At 46.0% G+C, this 17,535-nt stretch overlaps 1 protein-coding gene across 8 annotated transcripts in view; it reads right to left on the bottom strand.

Moving 5' to 3' along the window:
- Positions 1 to 17,535, bottom strand: part of FLNB (filamin B) — a 78,158-nt gene that overhangs the window by 17,842 nt on the left and 42,781 nt on the right. For 6 of the 8 annotated variants that reach the window (XM_015292937.4, XM_046899761.1, XM_046899762.1 and 3 more), the window contains 21 exons: positions 16,892 to 17,029; positions 15,704 to 15,830; positions 15,093 to 15,229; positions 14,607 to 14,800; positions 14,145 to 14,258; positions 13,469 to 13,612; positions 13,035 to 13,158; positions 12,625 to 12,785; positions 11,977 to 12,067; positions 11,568 to 11,737; positions 9,238 to 9,355; positions 8,370 to 8,632; positions 7,157 to 7,754; positions 6,749 to 6,922; positions 6,201 to 6,363; positions 5,672 to 5,832; positions 4,507 to 4,674; positions 4,191 to 4,280; positions 3,253 to 3,376; positions 2,891 to 3,047; positions 1,464 to 1,653 (listed from right to left, as the gene is read on the bottom strand). In XM_015292937.4, the coding sequence (XP_015148423.1) occupies positions 1,464 to 1,653; positions 2,891 to 3,047; positions 3,253 to 3,376; positions 4,191 to 4,280; positions 4,507 to 4,674; positions 5,672 to 5,832; positions 6,201 to 6,363; positions 6,749 to 6,922; positions 7,157 to 7,754; positions 8,370 to 8,632; positions 9,238 to 9,355; positions 11,568 to 11,737; positions 11,977 to 12,067; positions 12,625 to 12,785; positions 13,035 to 13,158; positions 13,469 to 13,612; positions 14,145 to 14,258; positions 14,607 to 14,800; positions 15,093 to 15,229; positions 15,704 to 15,830; positions 16,892 to 17,029 (3,606 nt within the window). The remainder of the gene's footprint in view (positions 1 to 1,463; positions 1,654 to 2,890; positions 3,048 to 3,252; positions 3,377 to 4,190; positions 4,281 to 4,506; positions 4,675 to 5,671; positions 5,833 to 6,200; positions 6,364 to 6,748; positions 6,923 to 7,156; positions 7,755 to 8,369; positions 8,633 to 9,237; positions 9,356 to 11,567; positions 11,738 to 11,976; positions 12,068 to 12,624; positions 12,786 to 13,034; positions 13,159 to 13,468; positions 13,613 to 14,144; positions 14,259 to 14,606; positions 14,801 to 15,092; positions 15,230 to 15,703; positions 15,831 to 16,891; positions 17,030 to 17,535) is intronic. The other 2 variants (NM_001030341.3, XM_040646066.2) reach the window with 1 other exon arrangement.

Below are 17,535 nucleotides of genomic sequence, written 5' to 3'. Positions count from 1 at the left end.
AATCGAGCAGCTCCAGCCTGAGGAACGCTGTGTTTAAATGAGAGCTATTAACTCGTGTTCGCAGCGTGCATCTGATAGCCGTGCTTTTGACCGCCGCTTGTTGCCGGGTAAATGGCTCGCTTTCAAATGGCAACAAACCTGTCATTTTAATACCTGAGCAGCATTCCAGCATCCCCTCCCAACAGTGATTGCATTTCAGCTTTGCAGCTGAGAGTCAAAGGCACTTCTTGGAAATGGGAAATTTAAACCGGCATCTAAGAGGAATTGCCATTACTGTTATTATGAATAGTTAGCAACTTGAGTTACTTGGAACAGCATCAGATCGAGCCATTAAGGCCTCTTTTAAACAAATTTTGAAGCACAGGGGATACCTGCCGCTCTGTTTTTCCCATTGTGCCAGCAACATACTTCTGGTTTAAACAGGCCTGAGAGCAGCCAGCTGCTGGTCTGACACCGGGTATGCTCTCATGCACCGTTCAGGTCAGTACAATGCCCAGACACTCTCACGGGTCTACAACCACAGATTAAGTTTCCCTGTTCAATCTGGCCTTGCCCAATTTATGTATAAATCCTGGACCTGACACTTGGTGACGTTACAGTAACTAGCTCCTACCCATCCTGCTCCTCCCGACAACCTCTGGCTGGGAGGTGGCAGCAGCCCGCACTGGCCTAAAGCTGCATGGTGACCACCTGGCCTGAGAATGGGTAAGGGCTGTATATCTATCAATGAGCTCCAACGGCAACAAATTCAGAATCCCTCCCCTCTGTCAAGGCACTGATTTCTGAGGCAGTCATTTTTGAGTTGTAGTAACTTCTTAATCTTGAAGATCCCTCTTTTTAACCCCTCTCTCAAAGGTCCACCTTTACCCTGGCCAACCTTGATCAGACAGAAAGGCAGAAGAAAACACTATCAGTAATACCCAACCTGAACGGGATTTGCTAGTCTTGAAGCACACAGCCAACTACTTATACCCTCAGCATGAACTCTGCTCTTGCTCAGAATGAAAAGCTTCTTGCAACGCTAGCAGTGCAAGGAGCCTGAATGCAGGGAACATGTGCAGATGTGTTATTTTTAAATCAACCTCACTGCAATTCTCAGCAGAATTTACCTAGGCCAAAACAAGCATCAAACTTCAGTTGCATCTGGCTCTTTATAACAACACCCCAGGCAGTCTGAAAGATTTTGCTGGAGACAAGAGATTCCTGTTCAGCCGTGGGGTGGAAGGTTCTTTATCTTTATGAAAACCCCTCTTGTAAGAGCAGTCAGATTACACAAGACTCTCGTGCCTTCTACCATGGCAAACCCCCGGTGCTTTTTCTCCCTCCAAATTAGCACTTCTTCAGAATTCCTTCTCATTAGATGGTGCACAGGGAGCACGTGCAGCCTGTCACATCAACTGCACAGCCCTCTGACCGCAGTTTTACACCACATATGAACAACAGCAGTAGGCCCTAGCACACACCTGTGGCCAAACACTTGCTGGCATCCCCCGCTGGAGATGCCCGGATTCGGTAGGGAGAGGATGGGATGTCATCCCCACCGTACTTCACACCAATTGTATAGCGGCCCGTTTTGTCAGGGACATAGGTCACTGTGTATGTGCCATCCTTGTTGTCGTGAATGTCCACTCTCTTGGGCTTGCCCTCTTGGTCCTGAGGAAAGCAAAGCAGAAGATTTAGGCACTCTGAAGTCAGTTGGATTCTCTTCAGCAGGACAGCACACCTGTTCACAGTGATACTTAGATGGTCTCAAAGAGGATCAGAAGTGAATCACTAGGAATGGACTACCAGAAGCAAGGACATGTCAGACTACTATAAAACAGTCATGGCTATCAGCAACAGCCCTTTACACGATACCAACCAATGCTCCTCAGTGAGGCAACCCAGCTCCTGAGACCTTGAAAGGCCTGCACTTAAGAGCAGGCCCACGTAGTCCCTTCAACTACCAGTACACTGAATATAAGGATCTGTGCTTTAGCATCAAGCTTTCTTATCTAAAACCACAATCAGCACTCTGCAAAATGCTTCTGAAGAAGCAACCTCCAGCTTTCAGAGCAACTATCAGCTGCAAAGCACAAAGCACTCTGGAAAGCCTTCCAGGGTTGCTCACACAGAGAGCTACATGTTGACGCCTTCCTGTAATAAACGACTTTAACTGCCAAGAGTACAGTATAAGCTGCAAAGGACTTTAGATTTCAGGTACAGTGTGAAAGAGCTTGCTCCTTCCAGAGAAATATCTGACATCCAACAGGTCAGAACCAGAAATTGTAGCAAACAAATGCATTCCCGCCACATAGGGCTTATAGAACTTGATCTTCAAAGCCACAGCCATGCTGGGAGCTCTGATAAGTAATATGGATCCTTCAAGGGCAGACTTGCATTCCAGAATAAAGCCAATCGCTTGGCAGCACCCTGAGCAGACGGGATAGCATGAGAGCAAGAATGCAGAACAGCAAGTACAGCTGCATTGCCATGACCTAGGCATGCCAGGGCTGAGAAATGTGCTTTACGGCCCACTAAACAGAGACCTCTCTGCAGAGGCCACAGCGACCAAGCATCAGAAACATCAGGGAAAGCAATAACTAAGTCAAACAAAAACATTCCTGTAGTATCCCTTTAAGTGGATCATGACTTCGAGTAACCTTGAGGGAAACTTGTTTTTTAATTTCTCATCACACAGTGCTCAGTGTGGCTGTTACAAATCTGGCCTCGCTGAACCACACTGATAGAAGCCTGTCTCCATCTCAAATTCCATCATTTCTGCAATCTTCTAAGAATCTGTACTTATCTCATTTGGGTAATTTGCAGAGTGTAAGGTTAATTGTGAGCCAAATATAGTACAGAGGATGACTAAGGCAGAGGTGTCCTGCACGACTTTGCAGTTACTCACAGTTATCTGCACAGTGAGAAGTCCCTGCCCGGCATCTTTGGCATCCACAGCAAACTCCACAGGCAGGCTGGCTGGTATGCCATAGGAACTGAGTCCTGGTCCACTCGCTGTCACTTTACTGGCATCATATGTAGGAAGCACCTTCACCTTGAAGGGACTGAAAGAGAAACCCATTATTGCTTCCTACTCCTAAAAATCAAGGTTGATCATTACTGCAGTACACGCTGGACAAGTGGACAACACGACATGCACTGTCACTGCTAACAGCTTTACCTGAGCCTTTAGTATACGCCCAGCCTATCCCTGGGACACAATCAGTCAGGAACTCCTCAGATTACCTACGTTTATCCTTAGCACCTTACCTGCGAGGAATCTCTTCGTCTGCATATTTGACAGAGATCATGTATGGTCCCTCCTGTGTAGGGGTGTACACCACTGTGTGGGTGCCATCTCCATTGTCTACTACATTAACAGGCTCCACAATTCCTAAAAAAAGCAATAGATAACTTTCTCAGCCGTGCTGCTAAAATTCAGTTCCTCGTCAGCCATTTGTTGCATGAAGCTCCAAGACGTTCTGCTGATGTACAGTTTGCAAAAAGCTAGATTTTTTTTTTTTTTTAAATGAAGGCTGTGGGCATGGATCAGTTTCCCTTATTTTGCACTCAAGAGCCATTGGTTTAAGATAGATCTGTCATTCACTGCTCTTTGGGTTCCTATCTTATGGTGAAAAAAAGCTAGCATGAAAATACTGGAGGAAAATCTGCCTTTCTGTACAGGCCAGGTCAAGGGCAATTGCTCAAAATACATTAAGGGTCCTCCCAGAAAGAAAATGAGTAGGTAATGGTTATAACTGCCTGAACTGTCATTTACGAGATTACATACTGAGATTCACTGCACAGAGTTGAGCCTTAAAGCCTGTTAGTGCATAGCAGTCACCAGTTTGAGTCTTTCACAATCAGATATTAAGAAAGGTAGGCTCACTGCCTAGACAGGAGAACCCTGCAAGCTGCCAAAGTTCGAAGAAAGCAGGATCAATTATTTCAATTTGCATTAAGCCAAATCTACTGCAGATTATGTGACATATCAGCACAGATCACACAAAGCAGCCTGCAATTATAAGTTGGCCTGAAAACACAGGAAGGATTAGCAGCATAGCAAGTGCAGAAGAAATATATAGTTGTCATGGAAAGCCTTAAAAGAAGCACAGTTTGCTCCCACTCCCTCCCCCTCAGATGATTCTTGCTTTTGCCAGTTAGGTTTCTGCATGCCAAAGCTGCCATTAGTTAGTGAGGGTTCAAACCTGTTGCAGTGTCACCCTTTGGATCACCCTTAGGAAAATCCGAACTGTTTTTCAATGGAGAGCGCCATCCCTGGGAATCCGTCTCATCCACTAAAACCAAAGAACTGTTACCTGGAGGGCACTCACACAGGGTGACCTGACCCTCAGGCAGTGAACTGGCTGCTAGCAAGGGGCTGAGGGAAAATCATCAAGTGTGATAACCAAAAATCATAAAACCATGACGAAGTGGCATCACCAGCCCTGCAAGCAGGGCCAGGACCATACCGCCCACCCCAATGCAGATGGGCACAGCCAGATGGAGCGCTTTGGTTCTCACCTCTGGGTCCTGCCACCACCACCTCCAGGGGTGCCACTCCTGCCTTGCTGGTGTCCACAGTAAAGGACTGCGGGACTTTGGCTCGAACAGCTGTTCCCAGGCCTGGTCCTGCAATCTTCACCTTGCTGGGATCCACAACATCCTTCACAGGAACCTTGAAAGGGCTGCCTGGAAGTTAACACAGCTGGTGTTGAACAACACAGATCGAACAGTTTCAGGAAAATGCCCATATGAATGCAAATGGTTTGCTCTGGCTTTGGGACTGGGCCTCCTTCATAACACTGGCACTTCCATAGTACTCAAATAAGACAAGTTACAAACAAAAGAGAGCACCAGCTCAGCCTACACTATGCACTAAATCAACAAAGAATAAAGTTTCCAAGGCACAAGCAACTGATGAAAACACAGGCCCTCGTTTCCTTCACATTTTATCAATTTCAATATGTTGATAAATAGAGGAGGGCCAACAGCACAGAACCAGCTCCCCCTGAACGTCTGGGAAAGGACACCTAGATGTATGCTGTATGACAGCGTGTAAGCACACACTGCAGCAAAACGTGCCTGGCATTTAGGAGCATTAATTATTGGTCTTGAGAAAAACATCCTTCTTCTAATTGTAAGCTGCTGGCTGCCAGATGTATCTGGAACATTGCTTAAACCACTTCAGCTTTATATCCACTGCAAACACACACAGGCAAATGCTTGTTTTCAGAACAGTCACTGCCTTCTGCAGTGATCAAAACTTGCAGCGTTTAATATAATCCCTATGGCAATATATGCTTAATATATTGTCAGTTCCCATGACAATATTTAATATAATCTCCATTAGACTATTTTACTGCAGAACAGTCTTGAAGACATCTGCAAATGAAAGGGATATTTTCTTAACCCAACAAGTTGCGCACTACTAAAGTCATGTACCCCCTGCCCCAACGCAACCAGAATGGGCTGTATCACTTGTTTGTCAAAGCTGGAGTCCCTTTTCTTACTCCACCCATCTGGACACACTCTTTAGCTCCTCTCACCCAGATGCTACAAGTTCTGCCTTTATTCTCAGGAAAAGCAGAACATCAAAACATCAACGCCCCCCAAGCAAGAGCGAGACACAGCAAAGGCATCGACTCAACATCTTCCCTCTTTCAAAAGCCACTGAAAGTGCTCTTACCAGGAATATGCTCTCCCCCATATGTAATATTGACATCGTAGTCTCCTGGAACATAAGGAACGTACTCAGCACTGCAGCTCCCATCCTTGTTGTCTTTACAGCTGATTTTAGACTCTGAAGGTCCCTCAACAGTTATTCCAAGGCCACCAATTCCTGCCCCTCTGCAAATGAGGAAGGCACATAGTTAGAATTATCCCTTTGCAGCAGCAGCTTCACAGCACTCACACTACGTTTCTGCCCTTACTGGAAAAGCAGCAACCTGACTTCTGATGCCCTTCTGTGCTCTGGAATGCAAAGCAGTTCAGCATAACCTCACATTTCCCAGAATTTTATCCTCAACCATTATCAGCTCATAATCTCTGCAGAGCAGAGAGCTCAGTAACCTACGAGGTAGCAAACACATTAATCAAGAGGACATAGTTTGGTTAGTTTATAAATATTTGTACTGGTTTTAGGACCTTGTGTTGCACAGCCCACTGCACTCCTCCCTCCCTCAGATATTCTTCAAAGATCGAGTTGGCCTGGTTACCTGGTGACAACCGAAAAGGCATTTGGCTGATTTGTGAAAGCTTCTTTGAGTCCAGGTCCTTGTGCCTTCACACGTGATGGATGGCAGCCCTCCGTCACATTCACTCTGAAGGGACTGTTTGGCACAGGCACGCCATCATATGTTACATTGACTGTGTGCGGACCTGTTAGAGGAGGAAAACATGTTCTGAACTCCCTAAATATTCTGATCGCATCACTCCTACAAGATCCTACAGATTCAGATGTCAGGAGATAGATAAGACCTTCCTCCTTCATTTCACAAGACTTTTGCAGCGTTTCCTAACTGAGAAGCCATCTACGTGCTGTTTGGAAGATAAGCTACTGTAAGTCATTTCTTCAAGTTAAAATAGGTATTTCCTGCAGCATTAGCTCCCCCACTTGCAAAAATCCCGCTGAGAAAGCCAAGAAGTTCCTGGCAGACCTCAGCAGTTTGCCAAACGAAAGTATCAGCAGCGTTGCTTGCTGCTGGTTTTCCCCTCTCAAGCTTTCTGTTTTTAAAAGAAGACAAAAAACAACCACAGAGGTTACCCTTTTCAAATGGTGTGTACTCCACTGCATATGTCCCATCAGCATTGTCCTGGATCTGACAGTCTGTGGGGGAGCCGGACGGGCTTGTGATCTGTGTCCTGATGTGGTCACCACCAGCTTTCGTTAGAGGTCGGGCATCCACAGTGAACTCTGTTGTAGCTTCTCGGAAGACATCTGCAGGACAATGTTTTGAAGAGTCATTTCAAGAAGCACACGCATTTCAGGCAGCAGAACATTTTGTGCACTGGCATGATAAATAACATTTGGGAACGTAATGAAACATCCCCTTCAAGAGTCACCATGGGAACATGCAAAGCTATTACAACTTGCACTGCTCAGAATTCTTGGTACCGGGTAAAGGACATTAAGTCCTACGAACTCTGATAACAGGAATGGGGCTGTTCTTACCTTTCCCTTCCACTCCTGGCCCAAACACTTTAACTCTGCTTGTGTCCACAGCTGGCTCCACTTTGACCCGGGCAGGGAATTTAGGCACTTGCTCTCCTCCGTATTTCATCTTGATTGTGTACATGCCAGCCGAGAGCGGCACATATGTCACAACATAGGTCCCATCCTTGTTATCATCAATCTGGATCTCAGCTTTGGAACCAGTATCCGACACCATGTCTACCCGCAGGTTACCAGGACCCGCTTCCGTACAGTCAACATTCAGCAGCCCTGCCTCACCTACTTTGCCACGTTCAAGACCTGGTCCTGTGGCAATGACTTTAGAGACGTCAAATGGCATTTCTATGTCTGCTTTGAATGGTGAACCAGGAATGTGAACCTCTTCAAAGAGGATGTTTACGAAGTACTCTCCAGGCTTGGTAGGCAGATAGGATACAGAGCAGGTTCCATCACCGTTGTCCGAGCATTCAATCTTAGCTTCACATGGGCCCTCCACCGTCAAACCCAAACCTCCAGTTCCTGCCCCTTTGGTATCTATTGTGAATTGAGCTGGTTTTCCAACCAGGCCTCCTCGAAGACCTGGCCCGTGAGCTTTTACCTAGGAGAGAATATGCAGCTGAGATACTAATTCTTTCACACTACTGTACCACAGGTGACCTTAGACAGACTAGTTAATATGTGGGACTTGACTAACAAGCTCTTAAAAATACACATAAAGCAAAGTTTTCTTTGCCACTCCTCCCAGTCTTAATGTAAAGCTGCTATCTTCTTCCCCCAGCCAAGTTTCTAGACAGATATTTATACCCTTGCCACAGCTGGTTTTATGTGTCACTGAATATAAGGTGTAGGCATGCTGAATAATGGATAGCTGTACAGAATTACTCTTGTAATTTATTTCTCTGCAAAGAAGCATCTAAATTAACACTTTTGATATGTATTACGTTGGTCATGAAACCAACTTCTGTTAAGTTAGAACACGCGCATGTGCCACACTGTGCAAAATGCCTGCAGTATTAACTCAAAGTTAGTCCAAATATTCCAATTCTTAAAAATTGACTTCCATGAGCCATGGAGTCTGCAAATGAAACAAGTCAGTGCTCTGAGAAAAGATATTCCAGGGTCTAGTTTGGCCAAATACAGGCCAGGCCTCACGTGACAGCACAATTCACTTTTCAGTTACTAGCTGCTGTTACAGCCATTACCATTCACTTACCTTGGAGGGATCAGGAGGCAGAGTGGCCTCCACAGTATAGGGGCTGCCTGGGATTGGATTGCCATCGTAGCTCACATCCACCACGTACAATCCTTCCTCCCTTGGGATGTATTTTGCTGTACTGCACTCCTTACCCAGAACTGGCTCCACCAGACATGGCACAGCTTTCCTCATAGGACTGGAAATATTAACATCCAGTTTACCTTGTCCACCAGCTCCTCTGGTGTCAATTACAAATTCCTGATCCTTCCCTACTTCCACTCCTGAAAAAAAGACAAAGATCTATATTACTACATTAAGTATTGCATGGTTGACAACACTCCAAGAAATCTCTTATGCAATATTAGCAAGGGAACAAGCACTGCCAGAGCCCTACTCAGTCTACATCCTTCCACATGAGAAAGAAAAAAAAAACCCAAAAAAATAACAAAGTGCCTTGGTTAATCAGAAGCTACAAAGCTACAGCGCTAAACAAGGCTGTAGGGCATGGCCAGACGGTATCAGAGAGGCTCCTCTAAGGCACACAACATTTTACAGTTGTTCTGCTTTCAGAAAATGAGACTGTATGAATGAAATTCCACCCTTAAGATGTTACATCTCTTCGAACAGTGATCCTAGCCCCAGAGAAACCAGATTATATCAGCAGGTTGCTGGTCTGGTGAGGAGTCCAGCCTCATTCACCACCAGGAACTACACCCCAACCCCTTGCCCACACTGTACACACAGCTGGTTTTCCCCCTTAATACAGCAAGTTAAAGAAAATGTGTTTTGCCCCCGTATGTTCCAGTGGAATGTGCCAGCTGTCATGCTGAACAAGGCAATGCTTCAGAAGTAGGCTATGGGGCTCCCAAGCCCATGTTGTACTTACTGTTTTCAAGCCCATTGACTTTAACTTTGCTCAAGTCTAGCGGAGCAGCAACTCCCACAGTGAAAGGGCTTTTAGGGATAGGATCTCCACCGTACGTTACCAAAACCTTCATCGGTCCCTAGTTGGAGAATTGATGAGTTAGCTTAGTGTCTCACTTCACACAGATGCACTGATATATAACCATTTCACCACCTAATCCATTCCAGCCGAGTGCTGCAGACAGGTATCCTGCCCCACTGCACCACAGCCACGCCACAGCCCAGCCTGCACCGAAGCTGCTTTATTACAGCACTTCAAATACCAGGGCTTTAAGCTGTACAAGTCAGAAAGATTAATGCTCTTGTGTATTTTGGCTGAAATACTGCACAGCTATGGCAAGTTTCAGCCCAAGATGTGTGCTCCTTTTATTCTCTTCTACCACAGTCCATATTTTAGCTATACTCACTGTTTGCTTACTTTTCATTCTTGGCCAGTTCAGCTCCCAAGTGAAATAATCATGGATGTTTCACGCAAGCTAGTGTATAGCTTCCATGATTATTCTTAGCTGTTTTTGGAAAACACACACATGGGTAGCTGTAGCAACATCACACGTGAGAGAGATAAGGCTGAGCAAACAGCATTAAACCAAGGTTCCTCCACCGCTGACATGGTCCCTCAGGAATTTAAGTACCTAGCCAGTCCTCCAACCACTCCACAGAGTCCAGAGTCTCATCGACCTGCTCTTAGATAAGCTCCTGCTGACAAACCCTAGTAAGGCAGGGTTCAGTACTGATCTACGTGCTTGCAGCCTGGAGGGAAAGCAAGGCTACTATTTACATGCAGCTTAATTTCATTTCTTACTAACCACTGTTCTCCTGCCACCACTACCTGCGAGCATCTCCTGTAGGGCCACAGCTCCTCTGTGATCCAAGGTGCTCCCTCAGATATAAGGTTCCAGCACGCACACACAGCCCCATACTCACACTCCACAGCCAGGGAACTCGTTCTGACTCGCTGTACAAATGCCACCAGCTGAGATGCCCCCTGTAGCGTGCTGTAGAGCTACCCCTACAGCATCCAAACACCACAGTCCAGCAGTCAAAGCTCTGTTCTTATACACATGAAAGTCAGCCAGGTCTGCCCACAGCTTAGTGAAATCCAAACTCATTCACTACTGAAACTATCCCTCCCAAGGAGGTAATGAGCCAGAGGGTTTCTAAATCTGGCAAGAGGGTGCAGTAATCCTGAGCACAACCCCTGCAGAGGATACCTGGTTTGGGTACCTGCCTTGTTTCACCTCTGCTTTTTGCATGAAGTATTTACTGCTCTTACACACCCGCAGAGTTGCTCCCCTTCTGCATACCAACCCTGACTGAACAAGCAAAAGCCTCTCCAAACAGACACACCAACCACATCCTCAGATCATGCAACTGCTTTATCCAAAAAAGTAAAAAATAAAAAAAATGCTAGCTCTGTGGTGTGTCCAAGAATGCTAATCCAGCACTATTAGACAAAGAGTGCTGCAGATTTCTGTATCAGTTCATTTTTACACAGCTATATTCAAGGAAGTCAGTGCAGTTGACCAAGTAGCTCACTTGTCTGCTCAGCAGAGTACAGATATCGAAACACTTTCATCTCACCACTACAGTGCCTTCAAAAATCTTAAGTCTTTAAAAATACAAAAGAATTGAGCACAGCATAAGGAAAACTATTTCTAGTTATTAGCAGCTTCCACTTCAATGGTGTTGCTAGGAAGTATCTGTCTGAACCAAAACAAACTCGACTAAAGTTTTTTTTCAACCCACGGGCAAACCTCAAATACAGGCAACATACTTTGTCCTGTTTCATCTGCAGCCCAGCCTCCCTGCCCAATTCCTTCACTTCTCTGCTCAGAAGTCACTCAAACACTGTACTTTTTCACTCTGGTTTGCAGCCGAGCAGCAGCAGGCTGACAGCCACACTCTGCAGCCCCAGTGCAGCAGGCGGTGGCTGCCCAGGCTGGCCACGCAGCAGCTGGCCCCAATTCAGATCCCATAATGGGCTGCCACCTTTCCCTTTCAACTGATAAGGCAGCAAAAAAGATACCACCATTGTGCAATGGCAATATGAGCCACGTGCTGCTGCTTCAGTATCTCACTTGGTCCAGAAAAGAAAACAGAGACAAGCCACCAATAACTAAACCAGAAATCTGTACCACCGCTTTCCAATCCCCACTGTCCTGCAGGCTTTGTGTTAGGGGAACAGGACACCAGGTTTTAACTAGAAGTTCCCCTGTGCACAGCACCAGGTCACAGCACTACAGCAACACGAGCTGCTCCCTTCTGTCCTCTGACCAGAGAGCCCAGACCTACCTGCTGTATTGGAGTGTACCGGACAGTGTGGGAATAGTCGTAGTTGTCAATGATGTCCACATCTGTTACCACCTCTCCTGGCACAGGACTGCTGAACTGCACATCCAGCGGCGCCTTCCCAGCTCCCTTGGTGAACACAGTGAAGTGTGTTGGCTTGCCATTTTCCACACCTGAAGAAAAACGTTAATTCTAATTTATGCAGAGCTCGCACACAGAAACTCTTCCCAAGAAGCATTCAGTACCTATAAATCCCACTCAAGCAAAAAGCCAAGGGAACAGAGTCCTTCCCAGACACCTGCCACCCCTACCGGCCGCAGCCAGCGTCACACTGCTGAACCCCAGCAGTGCCCAGTCGAGCAGTGGCTGCCCCATAGCATTGGCCAACACCACACCTCCACCTAGGTCTCACCAGTTTTGCTCAGCCCAGGTCCTTCGGCTTTCACTTTGCTGGCATCATGAGAGGGGTCCACTTTAACTCTGAAAGGACTGGCAGGAATTTCCTGCAACAGAAATACAGCTCTAAATAAAACCAGGTCACTCCTCATTACTCAAACTAGACAGATAAAAATTGAAGCAGAAGTATCTTAAAACAATTAACTCCAGCAGCATCTCAGTTAAATGCTCTGCCTTACTGGTGGCAGCATTCAAAGTCTAGACCAAAGTTAACAGCTGGACTGTTTGCATGGGCTTTTCCCACTTTCAACAACTTATTTTTGTGCCCATTCCTTGGATAGTAATTTAGGTTTTCTACAATTTAGAAAACAGTGTTGCCTTGCCTCTAGACCCAGTAGGTAAGCTAGCACTGATATCACACTGATTATGCCATCCAAATGCATCACGTGGCTTGAATCTTATAGTCAACACTTGTCTTATTTGTGTACATTCAAGTACTAGAAAAGAGTTCTAAAAACAGCAACTAGACAAGGTACATGTGGGTTGGAGTGAAAGGAGCCACCTGCACACTGCCACACTCAGCCAATACACGGCAGGTGGTGTGCGTGGGGGAACAGATAAACAGACTCCGGAAATATCAGCCTGTAAAATGAAGATTACAAACCTCTCCTGCAAAAAGCACTTTAATAGTGTAGCGCCCGGCAGCAGGTGGTGCATACTTCACTGTGAACGTATCGTTAGCATTGTGGATAATGTCAAAATCTATGTCTTCCTCCTCATCGCTGACCACACGAGCATCACATTTAATTCCAACGCTGACATCACCTAGGAAAAGCCAATGGAAGTTTGACACTGGATGGTACAGACGCCGCTAGCCAAATAGCCAGCACATTCCTACTTCCAGTAGTTGCTCAAGACACCATGTTAACTGATAAAATAGATCATAGCATATTCTGCTTCTCAAAGTTTTTCTACTTAAAAGAAAAAAACAAAACCAGCACTGGGAAACAGAACATAACACCCAACCACGCACGACCTGCAGGATACCACAGCAATAATCCAATCCGCCTTTACCTTCTCCAGCATCTGTGCAGTCAACAGTGAAGTGAGTTGGCTCGCTCGCTTTCAGGCCAGTTCTCTCCACGCCAGGCCCAAACACCTTCACTTTCTGAGGATGGCTCCCCTGACCTATCAGGACCTGAATGGATTCACAAGTGCCAGAATTACACACCTGATTCACACTCAAGATCTCAGTCAAACTAAAGCACTGCTTGGGCAGAGGCTACATGAAAATAGCACCAAGTTAAGAACAAACTGCCCTGATTTCCCCCAGGCTGCAGCTGGACTGATACAAAACATCCAGTACGAGTCTGTAAAACCAGAAAGCTCTTTTCAACAGGAAAGGTGCCCACACAAGACAGCAAAAGGGCACATTGCTTTCAAGCTCCCAGAAAGGTGCTATCACCCTTGTAACAACAAGCAGTCAGGAGCAATAATGTTCTACTTACCCTAAATGGGCTACTGGGCACGTTGGCTCCTCCCCAGACTATAGAAATGGTATGTTTGATTGGTTTAACTGGCACATAGGAACAGGCAAACACACCATCAGGCTTGCTCTTCATCTGGATATCAATAGGGTTTCCTTCTCCATCCTAAAGAGCAGTCAGTACAAGCAGCAGTGAGCACAAGCAGAATGTTCAGGTACTTTACAGATATTCATATAATTTGAACATCCCAAGACTGTTCCAAAATCTCGTTCTTTGCTCAGAAGTGCAGCTCACAAACACTGAAGGACCGTGCAGATTGCACTCCTGTGTGCCCTTCTCATCTAAGCTGCTCATTTCTCACACCATCTCACAACACATTTTAACAAGTTCACTTGAGATTCACAAACCCAAAGACACTTCAGGTGCTTCTGAATGACAGCTTGAGAAAATTACAGCCTGCCTTTCTGAGGAGGCTCTGAGTGCAGAACTAAAGCCACACACTTCAGACTCAAGGGGAGAAGTCATCCCGTCTCGAGTTAGATTTGCTGTCTGACTACATTATATGGATCAAAGCACAGAGCCGCAACAGAATTGCAAATGTTCAGAATTAAGCAGTGCGTAATCCAGCAGAAATACTTAGGGCATTTTTCTCAATGGCATTAAAGCCCTTTTGCTGGAGCAGCCTTTGGCTCTTTACCTGTGCATATATCTTCAGAGGTGCTTTCCCAGCATCCTTGGTTTCAACTGTGAACTCAGCAGGATTGTTCACTATGCAGCCGCTTCTCTCCAAGCCTGGACCGTAAGCCCTCACCTGAAAACAAAACCCAGAGTCTTACCTTGCAATTCAGAAAGAGGTAAACCAAAGTGCTTTATTTCTACAAATCTTCTCTTCCTACAGAACTCAAAAAGCATAGGGATACAAGTAGAGGCTAGTGTGAAAGCTGAGAATTGTGACTACTTCAGCAAGTTTGCATTATATTAAATCGAAACCACAGCAGTGTTATTAGAAAAAGCTGAGTAGTATCTGGCTGGAGCATACAAACACAGAGCTTTAAATAGAGGCAGCTTCAGAGTCAAGTGTGTTACCAGAAACTTTTAGAAGCACGTCTGTAAGAGTTCTACCAAACCACGTTATGCCCCAGTGAGCCGTGTATATTACCTTATCCGGGTTGAAGTCTCCCGATGCTGGTCGGATGAAGGCCATGTAAGGGCTGTCCTTGATGTCTTCATCATCACACATGATGTGCACAGCGTATTCACCAGGCTCTTTGGGCCAATACTTCACATCGCATGAGCCATCGTTCTTGTCATCACATTCTATTTTAGCCTGAGAAGGACCTTCTATCGCAAAGCCTGAAAAAGAAATGCTTACTTACCGATTGTGTTACAGCTGTGATGGCTGCTAATCTAACACTGTTCCCTCAAACTGCTTTTTTAAGCCGTATCCAAAACTGATGCTTGCTATCTCCCTTCTTCAGCGCCATGTGCAATAACCTATCACTTCCCTCTGTATCTCCTCCCACAAAACCACATCCCAGCAAACCACAGTCCCCATCCCATGCTGTGAAAGCTATTATTTCTCAGGAGTTTGTTACCAGCGCTGCGATATCGAAGTATTTCAGGCAAACTAAGTAAAGTAACATACCAAGAGAACCAACTTCTGTGCCAATGGACTCCACCACGAAGTCAGCCGACCTGCCCACAATCCCTTCGTGCAGTCCTGGCCCCCAGGCTCGTACTTTCTGAGGGCCTGCTTCATGACCTATGTGCACTTCGAAGGGGCTACGAGAGAAAAGAAAAGCACAATTAGAAACATACAGCTTACACGCTTTTCTCCCCAGGCATTTTAATGAGGCTTTACACTGGATTTCCCAAATTAACAGATGCTATCTTGTGGTGGCACAGCGCCCAGCACTCTTTCTAGCAAAGGGGTCATCTAACCTATCACACACTTACGCTTTGTACTGCAGATCCTGAGTGTCAGATATTTGGTTTGCTCTGCCTGCTGCGGTCCCTGACAGTAAAACAACAGATCCCTTCACAAACTCAGAGCCAAGTCCAAGCTGCGTGAGCCACCAAAGTTTATTACTTTTTTTGTACTCATCATTTTGGGTTTAGCAAGACTAATGCAAATCAACCTCCCAAGCTTTCCCAAAGCTTCCGCAGCTCTAAAACAGGCTGTTAGATGAAGAGCCAGCCAGCCACGCAAACCCCCAAAGGACACAAAAAGCTCAAACAAAGCTACTCCTCACTCACCTTTTTGGGATGTTGTGTCCCCCCCACGTAATCGTGACAACGTATTTCCCTGGGGTAGCTGGATAATATTCAAACGCATATACACCATCCATAAAGCCTTTCTGTTTCACAAGCTCCTCCAAGCCCTCTGTTGAAAGATCAGTTCAGCATTAAACTTAACAGCTTCCATCCTGCCGTCAATTACTCAGGCAAGTTCATGTTTTCTAGTATTTATTTTAGCTTGGAAGAAAAAAAATTCTTCCAACAGAAAGGAGAAAAAAAAAAAAAAGGTCAGGTTATAAGGGAAGTTGGTTCGAGTTGCCCTCTAAGACAAAGACAGCAAGCACTTCCAGAAGAAATACAGCAGAAAGCACTTGAAGTTACCAGACTTAATGGGTTCCCTTGTGTTTTATTTTCTTAGTCTGCAGTATGATGCATGTCATATGTTAAAACAAAAAAGCTTAACATTTGTCAGACTTTGCAACCACAAGTATGCAGGGAATGCCTACTTTTCATTTTCTTCAAGATGAAGAATCTAGGGAGCAAAGCCTAATACACTAAAATTTACATCCCTACGTCTGCTGCTTTCTCCCCCCCCCCCCCCGTAACCGCATTAAAGCCACACAGTCAGAACGCTGTGTGTGTGGAGGAGGTGAAGGCAATACAATGCACCTTTTAATACAGCCCCAGCCTGGGGGGAGGTGAGTGCCTCAGCGCACAACACAAACAAAGCCAGTTCCTGAGACTCGGCACAGGGCATGGAGAGCAAAGCACAGCTGCTCTCCAAGCCCATGGCCATCAGTGTGCCCACTGTCCTGCAGTCCTCGGGTCATGGCAGAGTGAAGGACCTGGGACTAGATCCTGACAGAAGGGTCTCTCTTGCCTCAACCCTCTCCCCCCCGCTCATGAGCTGAGCACTCAGTGCATTCAGGATGCTGCTTTAAGGCATTCCTAGCATTTTGAGAGCAGGATTTCCACCCCTGCCAGAGTCACTAAAGTGCGATTTGCTTCCAGAGATCAAAGATGCCACACAAACCCATAAAGCCAAGACAAACAGCAGTGCAGATTTTCTCACTTATGCTACAGTGATGCAAATCCCACCAGTTCCAATGGGCTACCACCCCTTCACTGCTCTTCCTCCTTGCAACCCCTTCTTTGTCCCCTTCTCCGAAACACAGTCAGAGCATAAATTCATCCCAACACACGTACTTGGTCCTTTGATAGTCACCCCAAGGTCTCCACTGCCTGCTGCTCTCGTATCAACCTTGAAGTCGGCTGTTTCTCTGATGCGGACGCCTTTGGGCTGCAGGCCTCTACCGGTGGCACGACAAGCATTCGGATTGCAGGCTGCAAGGGAATTTCAGACATCAATGCAGTCTTTGATTCTCAAAACACATGCAGCCTAGCCAGCTTGGAACAGCCTTCAGTTAAATGTTGACTCAGGGCAACCACAGCTGAGCTTTCAGCACAAATCTTAATGTTATAGTAGGAAGGAAAACAGATGTGGAGTCTGCCTAGCCATTGTCCATGTCCTGCTGCTTTTGGACAGCAGCATTCAGTACAGTCAGGCAACACTGAACCCCTACAAGAGCCACTGTTTAGAAGTAAAGCAAAATCTGAAGCCATTTTGCTTTCCATCTGGATGCCAGTAATCAGACCAAAACTTTTATATGGCTATCAAACCCAGATATCTGCTGTACTAGGCATAATCTTCTTGACGTGTTTCAGGTTTAGAGGCACGCTGCAGGACAGGTGAAGTTCTCCTTTGTAGATAAACCCTAGTGAACAATATTATTGTGCAGCTGTTTCAGAAGCACGACTGGAATAGCAGCTATTGCCAGAGCAAAGTTCTG

Source organism: Gallus gallus, chromosome 12 (genome assembly GCF_016699485.2).
Source record: "Gallus gallus isolate bGalGal1 chromosome 12, bGalGal1.mat.broiler.GRCg7b, whole genome shotgun sequence".
Classification (NCBI taxonomy): domain Eukaryota; kingdom Metazoa; phylum Chordata; class Aves; order Galliformes; family Phasianidae; genus Gallus; species Gallus gallus.
The sequence above is the reverse complement of the archived record's forward strand: the minus strand, read 5'-3'. Positions and strand labels throughout refer to the sequence as shown.